The following is a 27689-nucleotide window of genomic DNA, read 5'->3' on the forward strand; positions in this document are numbered from 1 at the left end:
GAGGCGAGAGCACATGCTTGGGAGTCAAAGGTTATGGGTTCTAATCCCGGCCCCGCCACTTGTCTGCCCTTTGATCTTGGGCAAGCCGCTTCACTTCTCTGGGCCTCAGTTACCTCATCTGTAAAATGGGGATGAAGACTGTGAGCCCCACCCGGGACGTCGTGATTACCTCGTATCTAAATGCCTAACAAACACCATAATTATTATTAATAATTACGGACAGGCAAAGGAGTTATAGTCCTCCCTTGATTTAAGGGAACTTCTCCATACACATATATAACCATCAGACCAATCAGCACTCCCTGGGTGCAGAGGAGCTGTACTTGGGAGACTCTAATCTGTTGGCACCAAACATGATGCTGGCAGTCCCTTCATCCTCGGACACACCTGTAAAGATGATGATTATCGCATTTATTCAGCACGCCTGCTGTGGGCTGAGTGCTTTAGAAGGTGCTGAGCTAGATAGAAATGAACAGTTCAGACACACTGAGCTGTCACATTTCCTACCTCAAGGGACGGGTGTTGCTTTCAATTTTGCATTTTGGTTTCAAGATCTCCCGAAAAGAGCCACCCGATTCCTGATAGCCGCAGGCCAGGCTGGTCTCCCCAGTGTCGTCTGCCGACTATTCATTTGAGGTTATGCTTCATTGCATTTTTTCAAGCACTTCTTCTGCCTTCCTCGCTTATTCCGGTCAGCCCCTCCCCTTAAATTCATTCCACAGCTCCACCCTATCAATTCATATGCCCTCATCTTAATAATCATATTCATCGTCATAAAGGTGGTATTTGTTAAGCGCTTACTATGTGCCAGGCACTGTATTAAGTGCCGGGGGAGATGCAAGCAAATCAGCAGACAGTCCCTGTCCCCAACGGGGCTCACAGTCTTAATCCCCGCTTTACAGTTGACCCAGAGAAGTCAAGTGACTTGCCCGGGGTCTCCCAGCGGACAAGTGGTGGACCCAGGATCAGACCCCAGGTCCTTCTGACTTCCAGGCCTGTGCTCTATCCACTAGGATACGCCGCTTCTCCATCTTTTTGAAGACGGATGGTGAGAAGCATCATTTTGATGCTAGTAAAATGACTGAATTCCGGGGCTGAATTCTTTGGGACCCCGTCATTCCAGCTGACAACAGGTACGGCACATAGGGGATGCCGATGAAACCGCTCGAAAGGTGGGCTCTCACGTCCGTGGTGGGTCCGGGTCTTCAGGGCACATTCCGCCGGCTTCCCGAGTCTTCCTTTTGTTCTAAAATGTGACACTCGGTTGGCACCACCCTCTGCTTCGTCAGTTTCCCAAAGGGCATGCTGGTCTCCGTAGACGATAAATGAAAGGTGATGTCACACCGCCCCAGAAGGACCCGCTGGCCTTCAAGCTTAAGAAGACATTTGATAAATGTCACAGCTCATCCGAGGAAGGGGAAGAGGCCGCTGAGCTGATCGGAACGGATCAGGATCAAACGTAAAGTATCCGTCCTTCCTTGGGAAGGGAGAATCCTAACCCTTCCCACCAAGGACAAAGGTTTAAATGGCCTCAGGACCTGGCGCTGGTACTGGGTCCACCCGTTCTCCGATGTGAAATATCTCATGGACTAAGGGATGAAAGTTCAGTGAAGAGGTCTACGGGGAGAAAGGAGGCTTGGCCCCTCCTCCACCCCTATCCCATCCAGAAATGAGCTTTGACCTCCAGCTCTCTCTTGTTTCCTGAGACTTTTCCCTCTCTCATGAGCCTGTTTGAGAGAGGACGCTTTACTCTTTCCTTTGCTATGGAAACAGGCTCAGTTACCACTCTCTCCAGGAAGGGGGTCTAATAAATTCCCTGCTGCAAACATCTGGTTTCCAAGAGGGCTCTGGGTTGGATCCCAGAATTCAGGACCCGCCAGAGCTGCTTGGGAAGAAAGCACAGGCCCATCCTCATCCCTAGACTGTAAGCTCCCTGTGGGCAGCGAATGTGACCATCACCAACAACAGCCATCAGAGGCCAACGGTTGAGCGGTTTCATGAGAAAGCAGCGTGGCGTAGTGGAGAGAGCACGGGCCTGGGAGTCAGAAGGTCATGGGTTCTAATGCCGGCTCCATCACTTGTCTCCTATATGAGAAGCAGCGTGGCTCAGGGGAAAGAGCACGGGCTCGGGAGTCAGGGGTCATGGGTTCGAATCCCGCCTCCGCCGCTCGTCAGCCGTGTGACCGTGGGCAAGTCACTTCGCTGCGCCTCAGTTACCTCATCTGTAAAATGGGGATTAAGACTGTGAGCCTCATGAGGGACAATCTGATTACCCTGTATCCGCCCCAGCGCTTAGAACAGTGCTCTGCACATAGTAAGCGCTTAACAAATACCAACGTTATTATTATTATTATTACCTTGTATCCACCCCAGCGCTTAGAACAGTGCTTGGCATATAGTAAGTGCTTAACAAATACTGTCATTATTAGTATTATTATTATTATTATGACCTTAGGCAAATCACTTCACTTCTCTGCGCTTCAGTTACCTCGTCTGTAAAATGGGGATTGAGACTGTGAGCCCTGCGTGGCACAGGGACCGTGTCCAACCCAGTTTGCTTGGATCCACCTCAGCTCTTAATATAGTGCCTGGCACAGAGTAAGCGCTCAAAAATACCAAAATTATTATTATTAATGTTATTACCAACTCTGCTATACTGTGCTCTCTCAAGTGCTCAGTACACTGCTCTTCTCACACAAAGCACTCAATAAATACGATTGACCGATGGACTGATCTTGACTTGCAGAGGACTTTCTTGGGACCTATGGGCCCTGATTAGTTACAGCGCCGAATCACAGTGACGCAAGGCAAGGATAATTAGAGTCAAATTTAATTCACTTGGGAGCTAAGGCATAATTATACGGAGTATGTCTTTTAGGCAGGGGTTCCTGCCCTTTTGGACTCATCCCTTTCATTCCTTATATTAGCAACCAGTAATTAGTGAGCACAGAAGCCCATCTCTCTTGTATTTCTCACTGATACATCATTCTGGGATGAATCACGACTTGCTCGTCTCCTGGAAGCACGTTTCCAAATCCACTACGTTCCCATGGGGTACAGTGGGGAATCCGCCCCCGCACATAGAGCTGAATAAGGGCAGGAAATTTAATCAGACGCCTGGACCAAGCCTTAATAATGGTGGTGGCACTTATTAAGTGCCGACGCTGTGCCAAGCACCGTACTAAGCTCTGGGATAGATACACGATCATCGGGCCCCACGTGGGGCTCACGGTCTAAGAGGGAGAACAGGTGTTGAATCCCCATTTTGCAGATGAGAGAAGTGAAGTGACTGACCCAAGGCCACACAACGGACAAGGGGCAGAGCCGGGATTGGAATCCAGGACCTCTGACTCCCAGGTCGGTGCTCTTTCCGCTAGGCCACGCTGCCTCCCTGTACTGAGGATATGGCACGCCCAGTCCCTGCCAGTGGGCGTGACAGTCACATCCTCTCCCCACCTGTCACTACCTGTCCCGTTCGTTGACCGCCTCTGCTTAAGTCATCAACTCAGCCCTGGGGAAAACACAGGGCTGGGGAGAAGGGAGTCAGGGCCAGTTTTTTCCATAAGCCCAGCTGGGCCAGGCTCTGGGCCCCTTCCGCAAGGGCTCACCTCATGGGAGAAGCCACGGAGGAATATGTTGCCTTAGGGCTGTCCCCTTGTGCAGGAAATAATAATAATATTTATGATATTTGTTAAGCTCTTACTGTGCGCCGAGTACTATACTAAGCGCTGAAGTGGATACAAGCGAATCGGGCCGGACACGATCCCTGTCCCATGTGGGTCTCACAGTCTCGATCCCCATTTTACAGATGAGGTAACTGAGGTGCAGAAAATAATAATATTTGTTAAGTACTAACTATGTGCTGAACACCGTTCTAAGTGCAAGCTGATCAGTTTGGACACAGTCCCTGTCCCACGTGGGGTTCACAGTCTTAATCCCCAACTATCCTAATCCTCCTCGACCTCTCAGATGCCTTTGACGCCGTCGACCATCCCCTTCTCCTCCACACTTCATCTCACCTCGGCTTCACGGACTCCGTCCTCTCCCGGTTCTCCTCTTATCTTTCTGGCCGTTCTCTCTTGGTCTCCTTCGCGGGCTCCCCCCACCGCCCATCCACTCACTGTAGGGGTTCCTCAAGGGTCAGTTCTTGGCCCGCTTCTGTTCTCCATTTATACTCACTCTCTCGGTGATCTCATTCGCTCCCACGGCTTCGACTACCATCTCGACGCAGATGACACCCAGACCTACATCTCCTCCCCTGTTCTCTCCCCCTCCCTCCTGGCTCGTATCTCCTCCTGCCTCCAGGACGTCTTCACCTGGATGTCTGCCCGCCACCTAAAACCCAGCAGGTCTAAAACTGAGCTCCTTATCTTCCCTCCCAAAGCCCGTCCTGTCTCTGACTTCCCCGTCACTGTGGACGGCCCGACCATCCTTCCCGTCTCCCGGGCCCGCGACCTCGGTGTCATCCTTGACTCAGCTCTCTCATTCACCCCACACATCCAATCCGTCACCAAGGCCTGCCGGTCTCACCTTCACAATATCGCCAAGATCCGCCCTTTCCTCTCCATCCAAATGGCTATCGTGCTGGTACAAGCTCTCATAATATCCCGACCGGATTACTGTGTCAACCTGCTCTCCGATCTCCCTTCCTCCTCTCCTCTCTGATCTCCCTTCCTGCTGTCTGTCCCCCACTCCAGTCTATTCTTCATTCTGCTGCCCGGATCATCTTCCCACAGAAACGCTCTGGGCATGTCACTCCCCTCCTCAAAAACCTTCAGTGGTTGCCTATCAACCTCCGCACAGAACTAAAACTCCTCACTCTGGGCTTCAGAGCTCTCCATCACCTTGCCCCCTCCTACCTCTCCTCCCTTCTCTCCTTCTCCTGCCCACCCCGTACGCTCCGCTCCTCTGCCGCTCACCTCCTCACTGTCTCCCGTTTGCACCTGTCCCACCGTCGACCCCTGGCCCACGTCCTACCTCTGTCCTGGCATGCCCTCCCTCCTCACCTCCGCCAAACTCTTTTCCCCTCTTCAAAGCTCTACTGAGAGCTCACCTCCTCCAGGAGGCCTTCCCTGACTGAGCCCTCCCTTTCCCTCTGCTCCTCCTCCCCTTCCCATTCCCCCCTCCCACCCTCCGCTCTTCTCCCTTCCCCTCCGCTCAGCACTGTGCTCATTTGTATATATTATTCATTACCCTATTTATTTTTTTAACGATGTGTACATCTCTGTGATTCTATTTATCTTGATGATGTTGTTTTGTTTTGTTTTGTTCGGTTTCTGCTTTGCTGTCTGTCTCCCCCGTTGAGACTGTGAGCCCGTTATTAGGCAGGGACTGTCTCTATCTGTTGCCGAACTGTCCATTCCAAGCGCCCAGTACAGTATTTTGCACATAGTAAGTGCTCAATAAATACTATTGAATGAATGAATGAATTTTGCCGATGAGGTAACTGAGGGACAGAGAAGTGAACCGACTTCTCCAAGGTCACACAGCAGACAAGCGGCAAAGCCGGAATTAGAATCCAGGTCCTCCGAACTCCGGGGCCCGTGCTCTCTCCGCTAGGCTAAGCTGCTTCTCTGCGGGATTAGAAGTGTCCTTTCCCCGAGCCAGGATGGTCGGGGAATTGAATAATTCCAGGCAAAGTGTTTCACTTTCTGAACCATCTCAGCTACCTGAAAACATGGCACAGACCGAGGACATCCCACCTTCACACAGACAGGTGGTACTCTTTTATACGGCTCAATGGGGTAAGGTTGAAGTGACTCGCCCAAGGTCACGCAGCAGACAAGTGGCGGAGCCAGGTTTGGAACCCATGACCTACTGACTCTCGGGCCCGTGGTCTATCCACTACGCCGTGCTGCTTTTTAAGAAACAGATATGGGAGTCGGGTGACTGATAAGTTCAGTGTGGAGAAGGGTCGCTGTGGGCCCCAAGCCAGATGGTCCCTTTAGCTTTGAGCCCGAGAAGAGGATGCCTCTAAATTAAGCTTCTAATAATCCCATCTAAATTCCTTGGAGGGTTTAGGAGGTCCGGGACTTTTCTATTTTCCACCTCTAGGCTCCAGGAATGGGAATTCCACTAGTACTCTAACCCCGCCAAAGGGATTCAAGGACTGAGCAATCTCTGGCAGCACGGTTTAGTGGAAAGAGCCCGGACTTGGGAGTCAGAAGATGTGGGTTCTAATCCTGCTCTGCCACTTGTCTCCCGTGTGACCTTGGGCAAGCCACTTCACTTCTCTGGCCCTCAGTTACCTCATCTGTAAAATGGGGATGAAGACTGTGAGCCCTATGTGGGACAACCTGATTACCTTGTATCTGCCCCAGCACTTAGAACGGTGCTCGGCACATAGTGAGCATTTAACAAATACCATTATTATTATTATTATTCATTAATATCTTCTGGAGAGTTTTACCATTATTTGGTTTTTCTTTCAGTCAGTCAATTGTATTTACTGAACGCTTACTGTACGCAGAGCACTGTACTAAGTGCTTGGGAGGGTACAAAATATAACAGTACAACGGACACATTCTACAGCATGGCGTACTGGCTAGAGCACGGGCCCGGGAGTCGGAAGGTCATGGGTTCTAATCCCGACTCTGCCAGCTGTCTGCTGTGTGGCCCTGGGCAAATCACTTCACTTCTCCATGCCTCAGTTCCCTCATCTGTAAAGTGGGGTTTGAGACTGTGAGTCCAACTCGATTTGCTGGTATCCACAAGCGCTTAGTACAGTGCCTAGCACATAGTAAGTGTTTACCAAATACCACAATTATTATTATTATTATTATTACAGAAAAAAACATTTTCTGAAGTGGACCGTCAGATTTCCCATTGACGTTCAGCTTCCCTTCACTGTTCACGGGCACCTTATTCCACTTGATGAAAATTCTTCCTACAGCCACCGCCTTGGTTTTGCACTGGCTCTGAGGTAGCACTCCCCAGCACTAGTCCTGGATGGAGAGATCACATCTCTGAACCCTGGTCCCATCTCCTCCACCTTTATAGTATAGGCATATTGCATTCCCATTCTCAGCATTTATGCACATAAACACACACATATGTACTTGTCTATTTGTAAATTCAATGATTTATTTATTCATTCAAGTATTTTACATATTTGATTACTCATGGAGCTATTCATTCTGATATAGTTGAACTATAGCCCTTCTCACTCTCCCTTCCTTGTCAACTACGCACTTGGATCTGTACTCTTTAAGCGCTTGATATTCACTCTACCCTCTGTCTCATTTCCCCTCTCTTGCCTTGCCATTTCCCCTACCTGTAATTTATTTTCACGTCCGTCTCCCCGATTAGACTGTAATCTCCTCGCGGACACGGATCGTGACCAACTCTATTGTCCCGCACTCTCCCAAGCAACTTAGCACAGTGCTCGGCACACAGTAAGCACTTAATAAATACCACCGATCGACTGACTGAATTATTTTCCGTCACATCTTTCTTCTCATTCTTGCTTTCACTGTCTGTAAATACATTTTTGACTGGCTTACCCAATTATATCATAAACCCTGCGGACAGGAAATATGTGTATTGCTTCTGATGCACTCACTCAACTGTTCAGTACGGTGCCTTGAACACGGTAGACACTCGATAAATACCACTGATTGACTGAGCCACACAAAAGACTTTTATCCCCAAGGCTTATTCCCTTTGCTAAGGGTAAAGAGTTGCTGATGCTGACCATTGCTTGCTTGAAATTTTTGGAGATCTAGAAAAGCCAATCCAAGAGTCTTCAGTTTTCAGCAAAAGACAATTAAAAAAAGCATCAGCACCACTTAGATGCTGTAAAACAATAATTTGGGCCTCTAGTCATCCAACTGTCTGACCAAAGAAATCACCCAGCCCCAGCGGCCTTAGTCCTAAGTGAAATCACTAGAAAATTTAAATTGCTTTCTACTAGCTGAGGGATGTCTGGTTTGGCTTTGGACTCTGGGGGAACTATCTGGTTTCAAGTCACACATTTAGACCGTAAGCCCCATGTGGGACAGGGACTGTGTCCAACTTGAAACACTTGTGTCTATTCCGGCGCTTAGAAGGGTGCTTGGCACATAATAAGTGCTTAACGAATACTGTAATTATTGTTCCCTATGAGATCATTTACCATCTGTCAGGGCAATAGCTTCAGTCACAGTTTCCCCACTTCTGGGCATCCATTTGGGCCTGAATATCAGTGACGGGTCAGGGAGTGCAACACAAAGAAAATTTACAAGCCATCCAAACTTTCAGCAGTGGTTTACTCTGCAGAGTCACCTAAATGACAGCAGGGAGGAAGCTGTAGGTATTACAAACTCAAGTAAACCTGAATTTAGAGCCACCTGTGACTGCCATCTCTGGGCTGGCAACACAGATGAGTGACAGCATTTGGCCAGAAAGGGGGAATTGATTTAATAATAATAATAATAATAATGATGATGATGATGATTATGGTACTTGTTAAGTGCTTACTGTGTGTGTAGTACTGTTCTAAGAACTGGGGTAGGTACAAGTTAATCAGGTTGAACACAATCCCTATCCCACCTGGGGCTCAGACTCATAATCCCCATTTTACAGATGAGGTAGCTGAGGCCCAGAGAAGTGAAGTGACTTGCCCAAGATCACCCAGCAGACAAGCGGCAGAGTCCGGATTAGAACCCAGGTCCTTTTGACTTCCAGGCCCGTGCTCTATCCATTAAGCCACTCCGCTTGATCTGACCGCATCTCAGATGAAGTCACAGAGGAAGCAAGTGTAGCTTTTCTAGAAAGTGAAAAACGTCTACCTGCAGTGTGCCCGCTGCCTTTTAGAGGCGACTCTAAAGATGACCAAGTTTCTGACCAAGAGGACGGGGGGATAAACGGAAAAAATTGTGGACAGAGAGGTGGCAACCTGACTCCTTACCTGAGGGAGTCACCAGGGAAGGTCAACTTATCCGTTTTATTTCAAATGAGGTGAAAAAAAAACACCTAAACTATCATGAAACCTCTCTGACTCAATAAAATACCGGTACTCCCTCCCACTTAGATTATGAGCTCCATGTTGTTCAGTGTCCAACCTGATTATCTTGTAACTCCCTCAGTGCTTGGCACTTAGTAAAAGCTTAGCAAATGCCATCAACATTATTATTCTTATTATATACATCAATGCAACTAAATTATTCACTCAATTTATTGAGCACACAATTCGGGAAAATTCCGAGAATTGTGTGCTCAGTAATAATGACTGTAGTATTTATTAAGTGTTTATTACTAGCCAAGTACGCTCCACTGCCCGGATTATCTTTATACAGAAACGTTTAGACCATGTCACCCCCCTCCTCAAAAATCTCCAGGGTTGCCTGTCCACCTATGTATCAAATCAAAACTCCTCACTGTTGGCTTCAAAGCTCTCCATCACCTTGCCCCTTCCTATCTCGCCTCCCTTCTCTCCTCCATCCCAGCCGGCACGCTCTGCATCTCTGGTGCTAACCTTCTCACCGTGCCTCCATCTCCGCTATCTCGCCGCTGGCCCCTCGCCCACGTTCATTTATTCATTCAATCGTATTTATTGAGCACTGACTGTAGGCAGAATATGGTACTAAGCGCTTGGAAAATACCACATCCTACCTCTGGCCTGGAACGCCCTCCCTCATTCATTCATTCATTCAATAGTATTTATCGAGCGCTTACTATGTGCAGAGCACTGTACTAAGCGCTTGTACTAAGCTCTTGGAATGTACAAATCAGTAACAGATAGAGACAGTCCCTGCCCTTAGACGGGCTTACAGTCTAATCGGGGGAGACGGACAGACAAGAACGATGGCCATAAAATCCGACATTAAAATCTGACAAATCTGACAAATCTGACAAAAATCTGACAATAAAATCTGACAAAATCCCTCATCAAATCTGACAGTTACTCTCCCCCCATTCAAAACCTTATTGAGGAACATCTCTTCCCTGACTAAGCCCCCTCTCTCCTCTTCTCCCACTCCCTTCTGCATCACCCTGACTTGCACCCTCTGTTCTTCCCCCATCCCGGACCCTCAGCACTTATGTACATTATTTTTTATATTGGTAATAATAACAATAATGATAATGGTATTATTTGTTAAGCATTTACTATGTGCCAGGCACTATATCAAGTGCTGGGGTGCCTACAAGCAAATCAGATTGGACACAATCTCTTTCTCACGTGGGGCTCACAGTCTCAAACCTCATTTTACAGCAGAGGTAACTGAGCCTCAGAGAATTTAAGTGACTTGCCCGAGGTCACACAGCAGACAAGTGGTGGAGCCGGAATTAGAACCCGTGACCTTCCGACTCCCAGCCCCGGGCTCTATCCACTACGCCACGCTGCTTCTCACAGTTATGAATATTAATGTTTGTCTCCACCCCTCTAGATTGTAAGCTTGTTGTGGACAGGGAACGGGTCTGCTTATTGTTGTACCCACCCAAGTGCTTAGTGCAGAGCTTTGCACACAGTAAGCACTCAATAAATATGACTGAATGAATGAATTTTCAGTTCAAGAGCCACTGCCCCGTTTATGGCATCGTTTCTATGATAAAATTACTTCCAGTTCAGAGTGTTTTGACTTTAGATGCAGTTTTCAGGGATTGACTGTATTGTAGGTCTGAGGACGGCCTGCATTTTTGAAATGGTTATTTGCTACAGACATTACGGCTCTACGACAGGCTTATTACCACACAGCTTTAAGCCCCAAGTGCAAATAAAAGTCAATTTTAACCTGGAAGACCATGTGGACTAGTGGGAAGAACAAGGGACCTGGAGTCAGAAGACCCGGCTCTGGGTTCCGGCTAGTTTTTCCCAGCCTTTTTATTGGCCCGCTAGGTGACACTGGGCAAATGGCTTAGTGATTATAATAATGATAATAATGGTAGTTGTTAAGTGCTTACCACGTGCCACGCATTGTACTAAGCCTCGGGGTGGATACAAGCCAATTGGGTTGGGCACAGTACCCATCCCACGTGGGGCTCACAGTCTTGGTCCCCACTTTACTGATGAGGTAACTGAGGCCCAAAGAAGTGAAGTGACTTGACCAAGGTCACACATCAGACAAGTGGCGGGGCCGGCACTCGAACCCATGACCTTCTGACTCCCAGGCTTATGTTCTATCCACTACACCATGCTGCTTCCTGCTTCCCCCAATCTCTCTGGGTCTCGGTTTCCTCATCAGTAAAGTGCAGAGCAAGCCCCTAGTGGATAGAGCACCAGCCTGGGAATCAGAAGGATCAGCGTTCGAATTTGGGCTCCACCACGTCTGCTGTGTGATCTCGGGCAAGTCACTTAACTTCTCTGGGCCTCAGTTATCTCATCTGGAAAATGGGGATTAAGAGTGTGAGTGCCATGTGCGACAGGGACTCCGTTCAACCTGATTAGCTTGTAGCTACATATAGTAAGCACTTAATGAGTACCCTAATCATCAGCCTCATCGGTCTCTTTCTCAACAGGAAGGCTTCTCTCGTCTCAAGCCAAACTCGTCTCTGTGACCTCTTGCTCATACCCTCCCTCCGGCCTGGGAAGCCCTCCCACTTCCCATCCACAGAACCCCTCTCTCTTCATCCTCGAAGCCCTTCTGAAATCGCATCTCCTCTAGAGCCTTGTTAATCTCTCAATTCCCCACCCGATTTCCCTGTCGACCGCCACTGCAGCGGTCTGCATCACCCCCTCCCCTTTAGCACATATGTACGAATCTTGAAACTCTTGTGCTTCCACCTAGCTGTAATTTATTTTACTGTCTGTTTCCCCCGCTAAATTATAAGCCCCTTCCACTGTTCTAAGCACTTGAAGGATACGGCAGAATTAGAGGATTTCAGAATTAGAGGAATTCAAGGAGCTTAAATCTACTAACTCTATTGTGCTGTCTCGTACTTTTAGAACGGTGTCGATGATGATGGTGTTCGTTAAGCGCTTACTATGTGCCAAACCCTGTTCTAAGCATTGGGATAGATATAAGGTTATCAGGTTGTCCCAGGTGGGGCTCGCAGTCTTAATCCCCATTTTATAGATGAGGTAACTGAGGCACAGAGAAGTTAAGTGACTTGACTCACACAGCTGACAAGCGGTAGAGTCGGGATTAGAGCCCATGACCTCTGACCCCCCAAGCCCGTGCTTTCTCCACTCAGCCACGCTGCTTCCCCATCTACCCAGTAAGTGTTCAATAATGAGAAACTATTGATTGAGTCCTTCTGCTGAACGTGTTACAACTGGGTCTCTGCCCAGCTGGTTTCCAGTAATTCTGAGATTTCCAGGGAAAAGAGCTTTTGGGAAGCTGGAGTGTGAGAAAGTGTAACATCACTGAAACCTGGGGCTCAAAGGACACGCTTCTCAAAGTAGACCAGGAGGCAGGTCGGTCTATTGGAAAGAACACGGGGCTAGAGGTCAGAAGACTCAGGATGTTTTTATCGCTACTGTTCTTGTCTGTCCGCCTCCCCCCGATTAGACCGTAAGCCCGTCAGTGGGCAGGGACGGTCTCTATCCGTTACCGATTTGTACATTCCAAGCGCTTAGTACAGTGCTCTGCACATAGTAAGTGCTCAATAAATACTATTGAATGAATGAATGAATGAATCCCAGCTCTGCCACTGGCCTCCTGTGAGACCTTGGGGAGGTCACTTAATCTCCCTCCGCCTCTTAGACCATGAGTCCCCTGTGAAGATCACTGTGAGCGGGAATTTGTCTAGCAACTCTGTTATACTCTCCCGAGCGTGTGGTACAGTACTCTGCACACAGTAAAGTGCTCAATAAATACAATTGATTGATCAAACAGGGATGGCACCTCAGCCGTCTCCCTCTCTAGACTCTAAGCTCGTTGTGGGCGGGGAATGTGTCTACCATCTCTGTTACGCTGTACTCTCCCAGGCACTTAGAACGGTGCTCTGCACACAGAATTTGCTCTATAAATATGGTTGACTGATTGTTCTCTTGTATCTACCCCGGTGCTTAGCATAATGCCCGGGCCATAATAAGTATTTTATAAATAGAGTAACTACTGTCTGATTGCACTCTCAAATTGCCTTCTAAATTTATCTTTTCTTTCAGTTTCTCCAGGAGAGGCACCCACAGAGTCCCAGGATGGCCAGTACAAGACCAGGTACTCCAGTGGATGCATTAAAAACTCATTGGCAGCAGTCTTGGGTGCCAGTGAAGGGCAACCATGCCACAAGAACCTGCTTCCCCTAGATTCCAGTAGGTTGATGTACCTGGGATGTACTCTCCCAAAGTGCAGGCTGTCCTAATGGCCTGGTTGTCCCTCCAGGAAAGTGATAGGAGAGCCACGAGAAGCAGTGTGGTTTAGTGGATAAAGCATAGGCCTGGAAGTCTGAAGGACATGGGTTCTAATCCCGCCTCCTCCAATTGTCTGCCGTGTGACCTTGAGCAAGTCGCTTAATTTCTCTAGGCCTCAGTTACTTCATCTCTAAAAGGGGGATTAAGTGTGAGCCCCACGTGGAACAGGGACTGTGCCCATGCCGCTTAACTTGTATCCACCCCAGCGCTCGGCGCATAGTAAGTACTTAACGAGCACCGTAATTATGAGGCACCCCAACGGCAGGTCCTGCGCGATCTGGTGGTCTGAAGGTGAAAGCAGAATTAGGCTGCAAGAAGACCAGGGAGAGGCGGGTTCCCAGAAGGTGGTGAGCTTGTAGCAGAGGATTTTCTCTGACCCTGGCAGGGTTGAGCACATTATGGTTGGGGACATAAGGAGCATTCCAAATCGAGCAGCTAAGCGTAAGCTTCTTAGTGAGGATCGGGGCAGAGAGGGATGCAGCGCTGGGGGAGGGTGGCTGGGGAAGGAAGACCTGGGTAGTCTCCTCCCTAAGTCATCGAATGAGCCTTTTTTTTGTTTTGTTTTTTTACAAGTTATCTGTTAAGTGCTTACTATGGGCCCGGGACTTTCTAAGCGCTGGAGTAGATTCAAGCTAATCAGTTTGGACACAGTCCATGTCCCACAGTCTTAATCCCCACTTTACAGATGAGATAACTGAGGCCCCGAGAAATTAAGGGACTGGCCCGAGGGCACATGGCAGACAAATGGCAGAGCCGGGATTAGAACCCAGGTCCTTCTGACTCCCAGGGACCCGAGCTTTAATCCTGCTTAACAGCTTCTAGGCTGGCCTGTCAGGAACAGGTTACGGTAACTATGAGAGCTTCTCATGCATTTATCTGACAAGTTCGCTTCCTGAGGAGTCTTGGGGAGTCCTCCCTGCCCATCCCCCACGAGCCTCGGAGCCTTCCAGACCAAACTGCGGTCTTATGAAAGGGGAATGGGGTGAAAAGAACCATTTGCGGGCTTTTTCTTCTTTCATTAAACGAAGTAACCGACCAGAAAGCCCGATTGACAGCAGATGGTCTCTGCCGCTCAGTTCTGTTTGGCTTCCCCTGTCCCTGAGGTCCACCTCAGGCTAAAGTGAAAGTTTCCAGGTCCCTAGTCCTAAAACGAGATCCAGACCAGTTCCCGGATGCTCCCGCCCAGCTTTCCCCCACCCCAGCACAGAGGTTACACGGCGGCCGATGGAGGCGGGGCATGCTGAACAGAAAAGGGACAGCAGCAGGACCAACAGCGAATAAGTTCCTGTTCTTCTGACACCTTCCCCTCAACTCCAGTTTCTTCCTCTGGCCACGGCATCGGTCCTGCCCTACAGACCCATACTTTCTCTTACTTTTCCTGTCTTCTAAAAAGGGAGGTCGATAATAATAATAACGATCATGATAATTATGGTACTTTTTAAGCACTTGCTATGTGTCCAAAGCACTGTTCCAAGTGCTGGGGTACAAGTTAATCAGGTTGGACACAGTCTGTGTGCCCCATGGGGCTCAAACTCTCAATCCCCATTTTACAGATGAGGTAACTGAGGTCCAGAGAAGTAAAGTGACTTGCCCGAGGTCACACAGCAGACGAACGGCAGAGGTGGGCCCAGCGCTGTCTGACCCCCAGGCCCGTGATGTGTTTCTTAGCTCTCTGGGCACTTCGTGGCCCTTCTTCAGGTCGATTCCTTCTCCAAAACAGCTCCGGGCAGGAAAGAGACCAAGTATTTCCCGGGATGTACCCGGTATTTCTTGGGAGCAGCCATTTATGTTTATCGGTGGTGCCCTTCCATTCAATCGGATTCATTAAGCACTTCCTATGTAATAAGTGCTTGGGAGAGTACGACCCGACAATAAATAGACACATTCTTTGCCCACGACGAGCTTGCAGTCTAGAGGGGGAGGCAGACATTAATATAAATAAATAAGTTACAGTTATGTACATAAGTGCTGTGGGGCTGGGAGGGGAGATGAAAGTCAGGATGACACAGAGGGAGTGGGAGAAGAGGAAAGGAGGGTTTAGTTAGGGAAGGCCTTTTGGAGGAGATGTGCCTGGGATCGGTGTGTTGGACAGAGCAGAACAGAGCAGTTGTTTCCTCACTGAGGGGTCCCTAAATATCACAATGGGTACATTCAAAACATCTGGACTCAAGGAGACTCCAGGAGCACTGATCTAGGTCAAGACAAACTTTTCTGGACTACAGGAATCCCGTGTGCTCCTTACTGGACATGGGCAGAGCCACCGGAAAAGCAACACCTATGAAACACCTTCCTGGGGCTTTGGAGATGAAAATGCCAAAATTCCAGTTCCCCAGAAGTTGCAGCACAGTCTTGGGGGCTGAAACGCCCAGAAGAACCAAAGAAACTTGAAATTACTTCCCGTCCATCTCCCACCAATATAGGGAACCCTGGATCGTGTGATGAAGGAAGGTGGAGAAACTTCTCTTATGGTTTGTCAGAATTGAGAACATAAATATCTGGGAAATCTGGGAACGTCCGTTCCTGGGAATGAAGGCCATCTTACGGTCCCTCCCAGCCTGATAATATAATTAATTTGCTACTGCTAATATTATTACTGCTATTACAATTACTGCTATTATTACTGCTATTAAACTTTATAACTGATTAAACAAGAAGAAAGGCCGAGATATAGGTCACATTTCCTCCAAGAGGCCTTCCCTTATTAAGCCTTCTTTTCCCAGGCTCCCTCTCCCTTTTGTGTTATCTTGGACTTTGGGACATTTGCTCTCTGCCCCATCCTCATCCCCACAGTACTTATACATATATCTTTAAATTATATATTATACATGACTTATTTATATTGATGTCTGTCTCCCTCTCTAGACTGTAAGATACCCAAGTCGGGGAAACTGTCTGCTCCGTCTGTTGTACGGTACCGTCCCAAGTGCTTAGCACATTGCTCTGCACAGGGTAAGTGCATTGATTGATTGCTTTAATACAGAGGAATCTGGGAGCTGTTTTTTTCCTCTCACCCTGCTTTCCCCCCCAAAGCCATAATAGTAGTAGAGCGGTACTTGGGTTCAAAGATGATGCTACTGACGCTGGCTGAGACTCGGGTTCCTGAGAATGGCTACCCTTGGCCCAAGCAGGGGGTTCCAGGAATGTGGGAAAAAAGCTGCTCCTTTACCAGTTCTGCTCAATGCCTAGTCCCAGGTCTCGGAATGCCGGTCCCCAGGCTGGATCTGTGGAGCTTCCTTCCTCACAGCTATGCCCTGGATCAGAGCCCTGAATCCAGGAAGGGGAGTAGTCTAGTCATGGCAAGCGGGACGGTAACAGGTTCAGACAACCCTGTGCGATCCAAAGCCCCATGGCGCGTCCACTGAAAATTGGATGGAATTTGAAAATCAAATGAGCCAGGCTAAGCCAGGAATTCTCTTTGAAACCGCTTTTCCTTTTCTGCCTGCGTGGAAGGCAGAGAGATTCAAGGATTTTGAGCGGCGCACAGCGAAAGAAGAAGAACGTAAAGAAATGTTCCAAGCCCCAAAGATACAGACCTGATTCTACAACCATTTAGTGTGCCCTGGGAAGGGACACTGGCCCTTTAAATAAACTGGTGTTTTGCTGCAATCGGAGTTCTGTGCATGAAGGTAGAGACCTCCGATAAGCCCGGGTTAGTACAATTATTCAATCTTGTTCCCTGAAGGGCCTCTGCATTGCAGCTGTCCTTTTTTTCTTTTCTTTTTTTTTTTTTTGCTGTTAGCAATGCCCTAGTTTGGTCTGTGCTGCAGTCTCCCATGTCTTCTCCTCCTCTTTCTCCTCCTCTTCCTCCCCCTTCTCCTCGTCCCCACCACCCCCCGCCACCACATCACACCCATTTTCACTCTGTAATGAGCTCTAATTGAGAGTCTGCCCACCGAAGAGCAGCCTGGACGGAGAGATGGGCGGCAGGGCCGGGAGAGTCCGGATTCCGCCAGCGCTGCGACGCCTGGCAGCATCTCTCCCCTGCGGACAAAGTTCAGTGGCGGTCGAGGAAGGTGGGGTAGGGGGCTCAGGAAACCCCTTCCCTCCCCTGGGCTCGATGGAGAGGTACTTAGCGTCTGTGGAAGCGGCAGCTTCTGCCTGCAAATGTGTCCCTGGGCAATCCCCACACCACAGCTGGGCATTCAAATCTTCCCTCAGTCCTCAGGGAACCATCTGGCTATATCCTTCGGCTTCGGCGGCGCTAATGGCTGAGGGACCATTCCCCATTGCTCAAAGGGTGTGTGTGTATGGGGGGAATGAGGGGAGGGGTGGGTGAGAAAGTGATGGGGGTGTGTGTGTGTGTGTGTGTGTGTGTGTGTCTAGGGAGGCCTAAGGGGATGAGCTCTGTTTGCTGTGCCCAAACCAAGAGATGATTCAGATTTCTTACTCGGCCAGGGAAGGAGATGGAGTCCTCTGCCCGTCAAACCTAGTTCTGTTTCTTTGGCTTTGTGTTCCACTTCCTTCCCAAGATATGTGCTGAGGGATTTGTTTGGAGAGGGAATGCTCATCCCAACCCCAAATTGGGCCTACTCTTCTCTCTTCCAAGAGAGCCACTCTCCCTGCCTGGGGAATTGAGGGTATGTGGTTGGGGCTTGGAGGGTCTGCTGTAACCTAATGCCTGCCCTATGGAAACTCAGAATCACTCCACAGCAGTGGAGACGAGGATGCTCCTTGACATAGAGGCCGGTCTCTCAGCTTGGAAAAGGGATGGGAGATTACAGTGGGGAAGTCTATGTAGCGGCTTGAAGCCCTGAGCCAGGCTTTGAAGGCCATACTTGGGGCATCCCGGTACTTACAAAACCCACGGTAGGTAAAAGGACCTAGCTCATCCTGGCCATGTTGTTGAAGTAGAATCAATCAATGAATTGATCAGTGGTATTTACTGAGTGTTTACTATATGAAAAGCACTGTACCCAGCGCTTGGAGTCTACCACAGAGTTGGTAGACAGGTTTCCTGCCCACATCAATCAAATCTGAAGAGCACTAACTGTGTGCAGAACACCGTAGTAAGCACTAGGGAGAGTACAACACAACAAGGTAAAAGACACACTGCTCGCACACAATGAACTTACAGTCTAGACAGGGAGACAGACATTAATATAAGCGAATAAATTACGGATATATACATAAGGGCCGAAGGGGTTGGTGAGCACAGGGAGCAAGTCAGGGTGACACAGAAGGGAGTGGAAGAGAAGGCAGAGAGGGCTTAGTCAGAGAAGATCTCTTGGAGGAGACGTGCCTTCAGTAAGGCTTTTGGCGGGGAGAGTGATCGTCTGTCGGATATGAAAAGGGAGGGAGTTCCAGGCCGGAGGCAAGACGTGGGTGAGAGGTCAGTGGCGAGATAGAAAAGATTGCGGTACAGTGAATAAGTTTGCATTAGAGGAGCGAAGTCTGGGGGGGGGGCTAGGTTATAGTAGGAGAGTGGCGAGGTGAGGTAGGAGGGGGCAAAGTAATTGAGTGCTTTAAAGCTGATGGTAAGGAGTTTCTGTTTGATGCGGAGCAGGAGGGACAATCACCGGAGGTTCTTGAGGAATGGGGAAACATGGACTGAATGTTTTTGTAGAAAAACCATCCAGGCAGTAGGGTGAAGAATGGACTGGATTGGGAGAGACAGGAGGCAGGTAGGTCAGCACGGTGGCCGATTCAGTAATCAAGGCAGGATAGGCCAAGCGCCTGGAGTAACCTGACAGGAGGCAGGTAGGTCAGCGAGGTGGCCGATTCAGTAATCAAGGCAGGATAGGATAAGCGCTCGGAGTAACGTGGTAACTAAATCCGACAGGATTTAGCGATAGATTAAATATGTCGGTTGAATGAGAGAGAGAGGGGTCAAGGCTAACTACAGGGTTTGGGCTTGTTCACTATTTTGATCATATTTATGGCGTGCTTACCGTGCGCAAAGCACTGTACTAAGCACTTATGAAACAGGAAGGGTGGTGGTGTTGTCAACAGTGATGGGAAAGTCAGGAGGAGGACAGGGTTTGGATGGCAAGATAAGGAGTTCTGTTTGGGACACGCCAAGTCTGAGGTCCAAGTAGAGATGTCTTGAAGGCAGGAGGAAATGCTGCGAGACTGCAGGCGGGGAGAGATCGGGGCTGGAGATGGAGATTTGGGAATCATCTGCACAGAGGAGGTAGTTGAGGCCACGGGAGCGAATGAGTTCTCCTAGGGAGTGAGTGTGGATGGAGAATAGAAGGGAACACAGAACCGAAGCTGGAGGGACGCCCATAGTTAGGGGGCGGAGGCAGGGGAGGAGCTCGCCAAAGAGACTGAGAATGAGCGACCAGAGGGATAGGAGGAGAACCAGGAGAGGACAGCGTCAGTGGATAGTGAGCACACATGGAGCTTCCATTCTACAGGAGAAGTTTACAATGTAGAGGCCTAACTTCCGATTCCCTGTTTCGGGGTTCTGAAACTCCCCGAACCCACATATCGGTGCCGTGTGATTCAACCTCACCCCTGGACACCATAGGCGATGTTACCGGGAACTCTTATGGCTGGGATATCTAGGAGGTGAGGTGCCCCTGTGTGGGGCAGCATATGAGAATAGGTGATGCTGTGGATGGGACGGCTGTTTACACTTTCTGCAGGACTCTAGGCTCCGGGATCCACCATCTGAAAAGCTCCAGCTGGACCCAGCACAGCCCACCACGATCCCAGGCCCCGTCTGATCCGAGAAGAGCCCCGACCTGCAGCGTCCAAGGCCAGACCTGGCCGCAACAGGATGGGAGATGAACCAGATGGATCCAGCGGAAGGTCTGGCCTTGCTTCGGGGCTGGGGGTCTTTCCGGGGGTGCGCAGGTCCCCAGAGGCCACAAGTATTGCAGTTCCTTGCAGGCCGGGGAAATTGGAGCATGTGCAAAATGGCACTTACAGGAGCCTCTGGAAGTGAGGCCTGGGACACCATTTGGGCTAGAGCATGTCAGAGGCGAATATTCTGGGTTGGTGTAGGAGAATCAGAGGGACAAGTAAATCAGGCCTGAGCCCAGCTGATCTCAGCTTTGTTCCGGGCATCTTAGCTCAGGTCCTGGATGATGGAACCAACCGAGTTCCCCTTTACAACGTGGCAGTTCAGCACGGCCTAGTGGATAGAGCCCGGGCCTGGGAGTCAGAAGGACCTGGGTTCTAATCTCAGCTCCGCCACTTATCTGCCATGTGATAAGTCATGGGAAGGTCACTTCACTTCTCTGTCCGTCAGTTACCTCAACTGTAAAATGGGGATCAGGACTGGGAGTCCCGTGGGGGACGGGGACTGTGTCCAACCTGATAAGCTTGTATCTACCCCAACCCTTAGAACAGCGCTTGACACAGAGCAAGTGTTTAAGAAATATCATTATTAGTATGATTATTAATATTGTTATTATTATCCCTTCATTTACCCTCTTTGACTCTAGCCTCTGTGCTCCCCCATTTCACCAGTAGTTTTGTCAGCTTCCTAACCTGGGGAACTAGGGAACAGCATCTCAACTTCCTATCCAGAAGTGAATTAGATTCCTCTTGTCCAGATTCCAGTGATGGCTTTCAATTTCCTCTTGAATTATTCATGAGGATGTGAGATGAAGATTAGTCTAAATGATGCACTGAGCACTCATGGGAGGCACAGCACTGTATTAGATGGTTGCGGAGAAAGAAAAAGAATAGACACTGACCCTCCCCCAAGTAATACCAACATTATTATTAATTAAAACTCAGAAACGCAGGGGGGCCAGATTTCCAGGTGGCAAAACAGAGATGCTGAGGTTCTAGGGGCTAAGGCTTCCCTGCCCAGGTGAAGGCAGGAGAGGAATGAAGAGGGAGAGAGGGAGGCTGGCCTCAGTAGAGTCCTGCTCAGATTTGAGCTACTCCAGAGGTGCTGGTCCTGACCAGCTGGTGGTCCAGATCCTTCGCATATCCAGCTGGGTCTGGAGTAGCCTCAAATCAGGTCTGGGCTCAGGAGATAAAGGGCCACCCTTATAACTCCCCAGTCCCCACTTAGAAGCCTTGTGGACTGCGGTGGAAGCAGCTAGGGCTGCCAGGTACGAATTCCCAGCAGTCCCAGGCAGGGCTGCAGATGTATAGGTACACCGCACGTAGGGGGCCGTGTCTCCCGTGAGGCCTGAAAGTCACCTTCAGTGTGGCCAGGATGCTGTGTAAACTGGAAGAGTCTGTGGTCCTCAAGAACTTTCTTCAGAGCATAACTGGGAAAGCTCAGACACACCCCCTGGAGTGAAGGACCAGTATCCAAATTTTGATCGGGGGGAGAGAGGGGAACAAGAGCCGACTAGGGTGCCACCCTTCCCGAAACCTACCGATGGGATCCTCTCCCCTCAATCTTCCATAAAAACTCATCCCGCTTGGCGTACGATGGTGACTTCAAGAGACTCTCGGGCCCATGCTATTGAATAGCCTCTTGAAGAATGTACCTCCCAAAGCAGCTAAGAGCCAGACGGAACCTTCAGGCTGCATCTGGCATTTGGCAGTGACCAAATCTCATAGCTTTTGTCTTCCCCCGGAATCCAACCAGCAACTCAAAGCTGGTGAGCAGCTCTGATAAATCTCATTAGGGCACCCCGGGTTTGACCAGGAGCGCGGCCTTAGCGACCCTTCTCAGTTCTACCTTCCTGAATTTTTCCAGGACACTTAATTTCCAATTATCTTTCACAGGAAAGTTCAGGAGATAGAACTCTCCAAAGACTGACTGTTTGGCTACTTCGTAAGCCGATGTTAAATCTCTTCAGGATCCTTACGGAGGGAGAAGCCCTGTCAATAGCTGGTGAAGCAGGACCTGTTTTTAATGGGATGATGCATTCTTACTGATGCAGGAGATGGCTATCCTCCCATACAGCTGTCTCTCACAGGCCCCTCAAAGGCTCTTTCCTAGAGTCCTCACAACTCCCTTTGCTTGATTCTGTCATTCATTCGAGCTGGCGGTCCGCCGCGAGACGAGCCACTGCCTCTCCCGCCCCTGCCCTCTCGGCAGGCATCAAGGCTCTCCATCACCTTGCCCCCCCCCATCTCTCCTCCCTTCTCTCTTTCCACTGCCCACCCCGCACGTTCCGCTCCTCTGCCGCCCGCCTCCTCACCGTCCTCCGTTCTCTCCTATCCCGCCGTCGACCCCTGGGCCTCGTCCTCCCACTGTCCTGGAATGCCCTCCCTCCTCACCACCGCCAAACTACTGTTATTGTTTTTGTCCTTCTGTCTCCCCCGATTAGACTGTAAGCCCGTCAATGGGCAGGGATTGTCTCTATCTGTTGCCGAATTGTACATTCCAAGCACTTAGTACAGTGCTCTGCACACAGTAAGCGCTCAATAAATACTATTGAATGAATGAATTCATTCAGTCATATTTGTTGAGCGCTTACTGTGTGCAGAGCACTGTACTAAGTGCTTGGAAAGTACAAGTACAGGCAAGTGTCCTGTTCTAACTTACACTTGCACTTTGACCTCTAGGTTGAGTTTGCCTTTGTGGGTTTTATTAAGCTCAGCATTTTCCAGCAGGGAAAGCTGAGAGAGTTCCTAACTGCTAGTCCTTAAGTTCCTCTCATTTAGGGACATCGATCTGACCCTGAGATGACATGTCCAAAGAAGCCTCAAAAGGGATCAAGGCCATCAGGAAAGGACCCTCTCTCTCCAGCTCCATTTCCAAGAGTTACAAGAAACTTAACCTTCCTAACCATCTGGTTGAAGTGTTCTTGCAGGTTTTCATCCTGAAGGTAGGAAATCAATATCCTGCCTGGCTCAGTCCCTTATCCGAGGCCACGCTCATACACATGTGTCTGGGCCCTCTCATTTCCTCAGGCGGGAGCAGCTTAGCAAACCTGCCCCAAATCCCTTGTTATATCCTGAAAATGCTAGTATTGTGCAAGAAGGCTGGGACAGCCCAGGGGAAGATCTGAGAAATGAGGAAGAGGAAAAGTTCATCTTGATATGGTTAAGTAACTGGAGGGCTCACACCAGATCCCAAATAACCCAAAGTCACTTTGAGGGCTCAGTGACAATCTCACCTCAAATCCCTAAACCATGAGGCTCCCCACTTTCAAAGTTTCCTAAAATGTGGTTCCAACCAGACCTTACCTGAATAATTTCCATCTTCCAAGTCATATCAACACATCAGACACCTTAGCACTTATATGGCATCTGTTCATCTAATTATTTAATGGTTTACTCTTTCTATCATTTCTAAGTGTGCTTTACTCTCTTCATCATCATCATCATCATCATCATCATCATTAAATGGCACAGTTCTAAGCACGGGGGTAGATACAGGGTCATCAGGTTGTTCCACGTGAGGCTCGCAGTCTTCATCCCCATTTTACAGATGAGGTCACTGAGCCACAGAGACGTGAAGTGACTTGCCCACAGTCACGCAGCGGACAAGTGGCGGAGCCGGGATTCGAACCCATGACCTCTGACTCCCAAGCCCGGGCTCTTTCCGCGAGTCACTTAACTTCTCTGTGCCTCAGTTACCTCGGTCTATAAAATGGGGATTAAGAGTGTGAACCCCAGATGGGGTGTGGGCTTTATCCAATCTGATTAGCTTGTATCTACCCCAGCACTTAGTACAGTGCCTGGCACATAGTAAGCACTTAACAAATACCATTAAAACACACAAAACAGAGCTCTGTACTGAATGCGCGTGAACGACGTTCTCAGAGTTATGCGGTAAAAGAGTAAACGTTCCCGATTCAGAGCCTCTGCACTCATAGAGCTGTTGGTTTGGGGATCTCGTCTGTCTGCCTGAACAACAATAAAAATAATAATAATAATAATAATGGTACTTGTTAAGCACCTACTATGTGTCAAGTACTGTTCTAAGTAGTGGGATACAAGTTTATCAGGTTGGACCTGATAGGGCTCAAACTCTTAATCCTCATTTTACAGATGAGGTAACTGAGGTCCAGAGAAGTGAAGTGACTTGTCCAAGGTCACACAGAGGACAAGTGGTGGAGCCAGGATTAGAATCCAGGTCCTTCTGACTCCCAGGCCCATGCTTTCTCCACTGAGCCACACTGCTTCTCATGACCTAACCCTTCATCTCTGTCCAGACTGGGGTCACATCACTTCTCTCAGTATTAACGGAAATGCTAAATTTCAGTGTTTTGAGAAGCGAGGAGATGGCAGTCATGAAAAGTCAGCCCACCTCTAAGCCAAGAAAGATTTCAAAAGCCAGACTCTACCTGCCCTCTTGGAAAAGGGGGAAAAAAAAATGTAAAGTTGGAATTTGGACCATTCCCAAGTTGCCATCACTAACACAGATCAGACACTCGGCTGTGCGGAGAGGCTCAGCTCTCCAGCCATAACTGATAGTGAAAGGCTGCTCTACTGGTTAACCCCAGCGACGGGCCGGACGCTGAACTCGGTCCATGACCCCCTAGGCAGCAACGTTCCACCTAAATCACCCAGCCCAAAGGGGCTGCGGAACTTGAAAGCTCACCCTCTCCTCTGAAAGACGGAATCCTGGGCACTGCTTCTCAGATCTTTCTGTTTCTGTTGCCATTGATTCATCATTCATTCATTCATTCATTCACGTGTGCCGAGCACCGTACTAAGCGCTTGGAAAGTACAATTCGGCAACAGATAGAGCCAATCCCTACCCAACAACGGGCTCACAGTCTAGAAGAGGGGAGACGGACAACAGAGCAAAACGAAACAAGTAGACCGGCGTCGATAGCATCGATATAAATGAAAAGAATGACAGATACGTACACGTTATTAAGAAAATAAATAGAATGATAAATACGTATACGCAAGAGCTGTGGGGCGGGGAGGGAGGTAGAGCAGAGGGAGGGAGTAGGGGCGATGGGGAGGGGAGGAGGAGCAGAGGAAAAGGGGGGCTCATTCTCCAAATGCCCTCTCTCAACTTCTGCCAACCCTGGGGATGAGCAATGAAAGGAATGCTTATCCCGCGGGGCTGGCTGAGATATTGTTCGGTTGCGGTTTCCCTTCTGAAAAACATTTCCGATGGAACCGGAGAAATCAGGGAAATCCAAGGGGTGAAAGCCGACATTTCAGGAAATGGCTGACAATTCATCGCTTCCGAAAATAACCCAGAAAACACCCTAAGTAGAAAGAAGGTGGCCAGATCCCTTCTCTTCTTCATGACAAGACAGAACTGAGAAGTTGTGGCAGCCAAAATGATGAGTAGATTACAGCCCCGAACTGCACAGATATCAAGCAACTTCTGAACCAGAATGTACCCAACGAAAGGAAAGGTCCTTCCCCCAAAGGAGAAGACAACCACCGAGGCCCTATCTCAATCTCTCCATCCTGAAACATTTCTGTTTTCTGAGGACCGACCGAAGGTTAGTCCCTGGGCGCCAGCTCCCAGGGCTGAAGCGTCAACAGGACAGGCCCAAACCGACCCCTCCACCTCCCTCTCACGGCCCTCCCCATCACGTCCCAACCTTACCATCCAACGACAGCCAGTCGTGCTGGGAGGACGGGAGCGTGGGCAGAGCCCGAGCTTTGTATTCGAACACCACGGAATTGGAGATGATCTGGTTGTTGAAGGCAACTTGCAGAGTCACAAGGCCAGTGTCATGAGCTGAAAACAAAGAACGGTGGGTCAGAGTCAGAGGTTGGAATTGAGCACATTTCAGCCCAGGACCTATTAATTTTCATGTATTCCTCGTTCTCCAGGTTAAATATCAGGGTCCAGATTCTCCTCCGGCCCATTAGAATCGGGACCGAATTCCACCTCGGGAACTGCTCATTGTCTGTAGGATCGCTCGTCCTTCGGTAAGGCCACCGGAGCTCACTTGTGGTCGCAAGAAACGCGTCATCCACCGCGACGGTGGAGACCCCTTCTGTGGGCTGACGGCTCTGCTTTTGTTTCCCAGCGAACTGAGAGATGTCCAAAATGGGTCAAACATATCGTTCTCAACTACAGTCCCTCACTTTTCACTTTGTCCTTTCGACTTTCAGAGGGGAGAGGTTTTCGGGGCCCTCAGATTGAGACGTTTTTTCAGTTTCCCTGTCTAGACTCTAGACTGATCTCATTTCCAACTTTAGGACTAATGGGGGGGGGGGGGGGGAGAATCCACAAATACCTCACTCAACCGTGGAGTCTGCCTAGACCATTTAAATGGAGTAAAATCAACAGCTCTGGTTCCTGCCCGCAACTCAACTCCTACATGTAGTCTTGGGTTCAATCTGTACCACACGCCTTGTCCGAGGTACTGATACAGAAGATCCGAAAAAGAATCAACCAGCCGGTTGAAAACGACCGCTCTCACGGCCTTCTTGTTTGTAAACTGCCTAGGGACCCCTCCTCAGCTCTCTCCCGGTGGACATGGGGAACTCCTCTCCTGGGTTCTTTTTAGGGAGTTCAGAAGGACTCCTCCTTTTCCCACGGCCTCTTGGAAAGTCACCTAGGTTTCTACTGATTCAAAGAAAGAACCCCTGCCTTCAAAGAAATCGGAGACGGAAAGGACCCATCATCATTATTCTGTCCCGCTGACTGTCCCCACAGGCCAGAACTTCCATTGCAATAGCAGCAGGGCTATTTCTGCAAAGGGCAGGGCTCTTTGATCTTGTTTTGGTTTTTAATTTTATCTTTTGCCTTAATGTCCTCCTGGGAATCTTGGCTCCTGATAGCAGCTTGAAAGGCTGAGAAGGAAAAAGCCTTCTCCCCACCCCATCATCCCAATTTTAACTTCCCTCCTTTAGGCATCTCTTGATGTTCACGGAGATTTTATTCTTAGCTTGGTAAGTATCCTTTACTGTGTCAAATCCCTCTGTGACCTTTCAACATCGTTAATGTCTTTTTAAAGTCTCTTTCCACTTGCTGTGTGTGTTTTTTCTACCCCTCGGTTCCATGCCCTGTTTGGAAGTTTGTATTTTAAGTCACTCGTACAGCCGTGTTTTAAATCGGTGCAGGCATTACTCATTTAGAATACTTGCGGTATACACACGGTCCGCTTTTCATTGTCGGTTTTAAATCGTGGCCCACTTAGAGTTCACTTAATTCCTTGGAATTCTTTTAAATCTGATTCTCTGGTCCGTTCCTGCTCGAAATCAGATCGAGTGAACTCTGGAACATCCGATATTTACTTTCCGAGAAAACCAGAGATCGATCTGCCCCCTTGTTTACCCACCTCGGTCTCTCCTCGGGGAGAGGAAGGAGCAGATTGAGTCCTTTGGAAATCTGCCTCCACGTGTTTATCAGGGGCCCTAGTCAACTGTCCACTTTCTGCCTTGTTTCCCACGGTTTATAATCCAGGGGGCCACGAAGCCTAGTTAAGCCAACCCCACACACCCCCAACCCAGCCTCCAGCCCCGACCGGCTTCTATTTTACGTTTACAAATATTTATACGTGCTTGTCTTTGTCCCCCCTACTAGAGTGTTAAGTTACCAGGGGCAGGAACTGGGGATATAACATGTTCTGAGCTCCAAATTCAGTACTCTGCACTACGGGAGGTGCTCCGTTAAAGCCCATTG

General features: G+C 49.2%; 1 protein-coding gene across 7 annotated transcripts in view; it reads right to left on the reverse strand.

Moving 5' to 3' along the window:
- CAMTA1 (calmodulin binding transcription activator 1) overlaps positions 1 to 27689 on the reverse strand; it is a 1175303-nt gene that overhangs the window by 110124 nt on the left and 1037490 nt on the right. For all 7 annotated transcript variants that reach the window (XM_039912082.1, XM_029064835.2, XM_039912081.1 and 4 more), the window contains exon 10: positions 25659 to 25793. In XM_039912082.1, coding sequence (XP_039768016.1) covers positions 25659 to 25793 — 135 coding nt within the window. The remainder of the gene's footprint in view (positions 1 to 25658; positions 25794 to 27689) is intronic.

Source organism: Ornithorhynchus anatinus, chromosome 5 (assembly GCF_004115215.2).
Source record: "Ornithorhynchus anatinus isolate Pmale09 chromosome 5, mOrnAna1.pri.v4, whole genome shotgun sequence".
Classification (NCBI taxonomy): Eukaryota; Metazoa; Chordata; class Mammalia; order Monotremata; family Ornithorhynchidae; genus Ornithorhynchus; species Ornithorhynchus anatinus.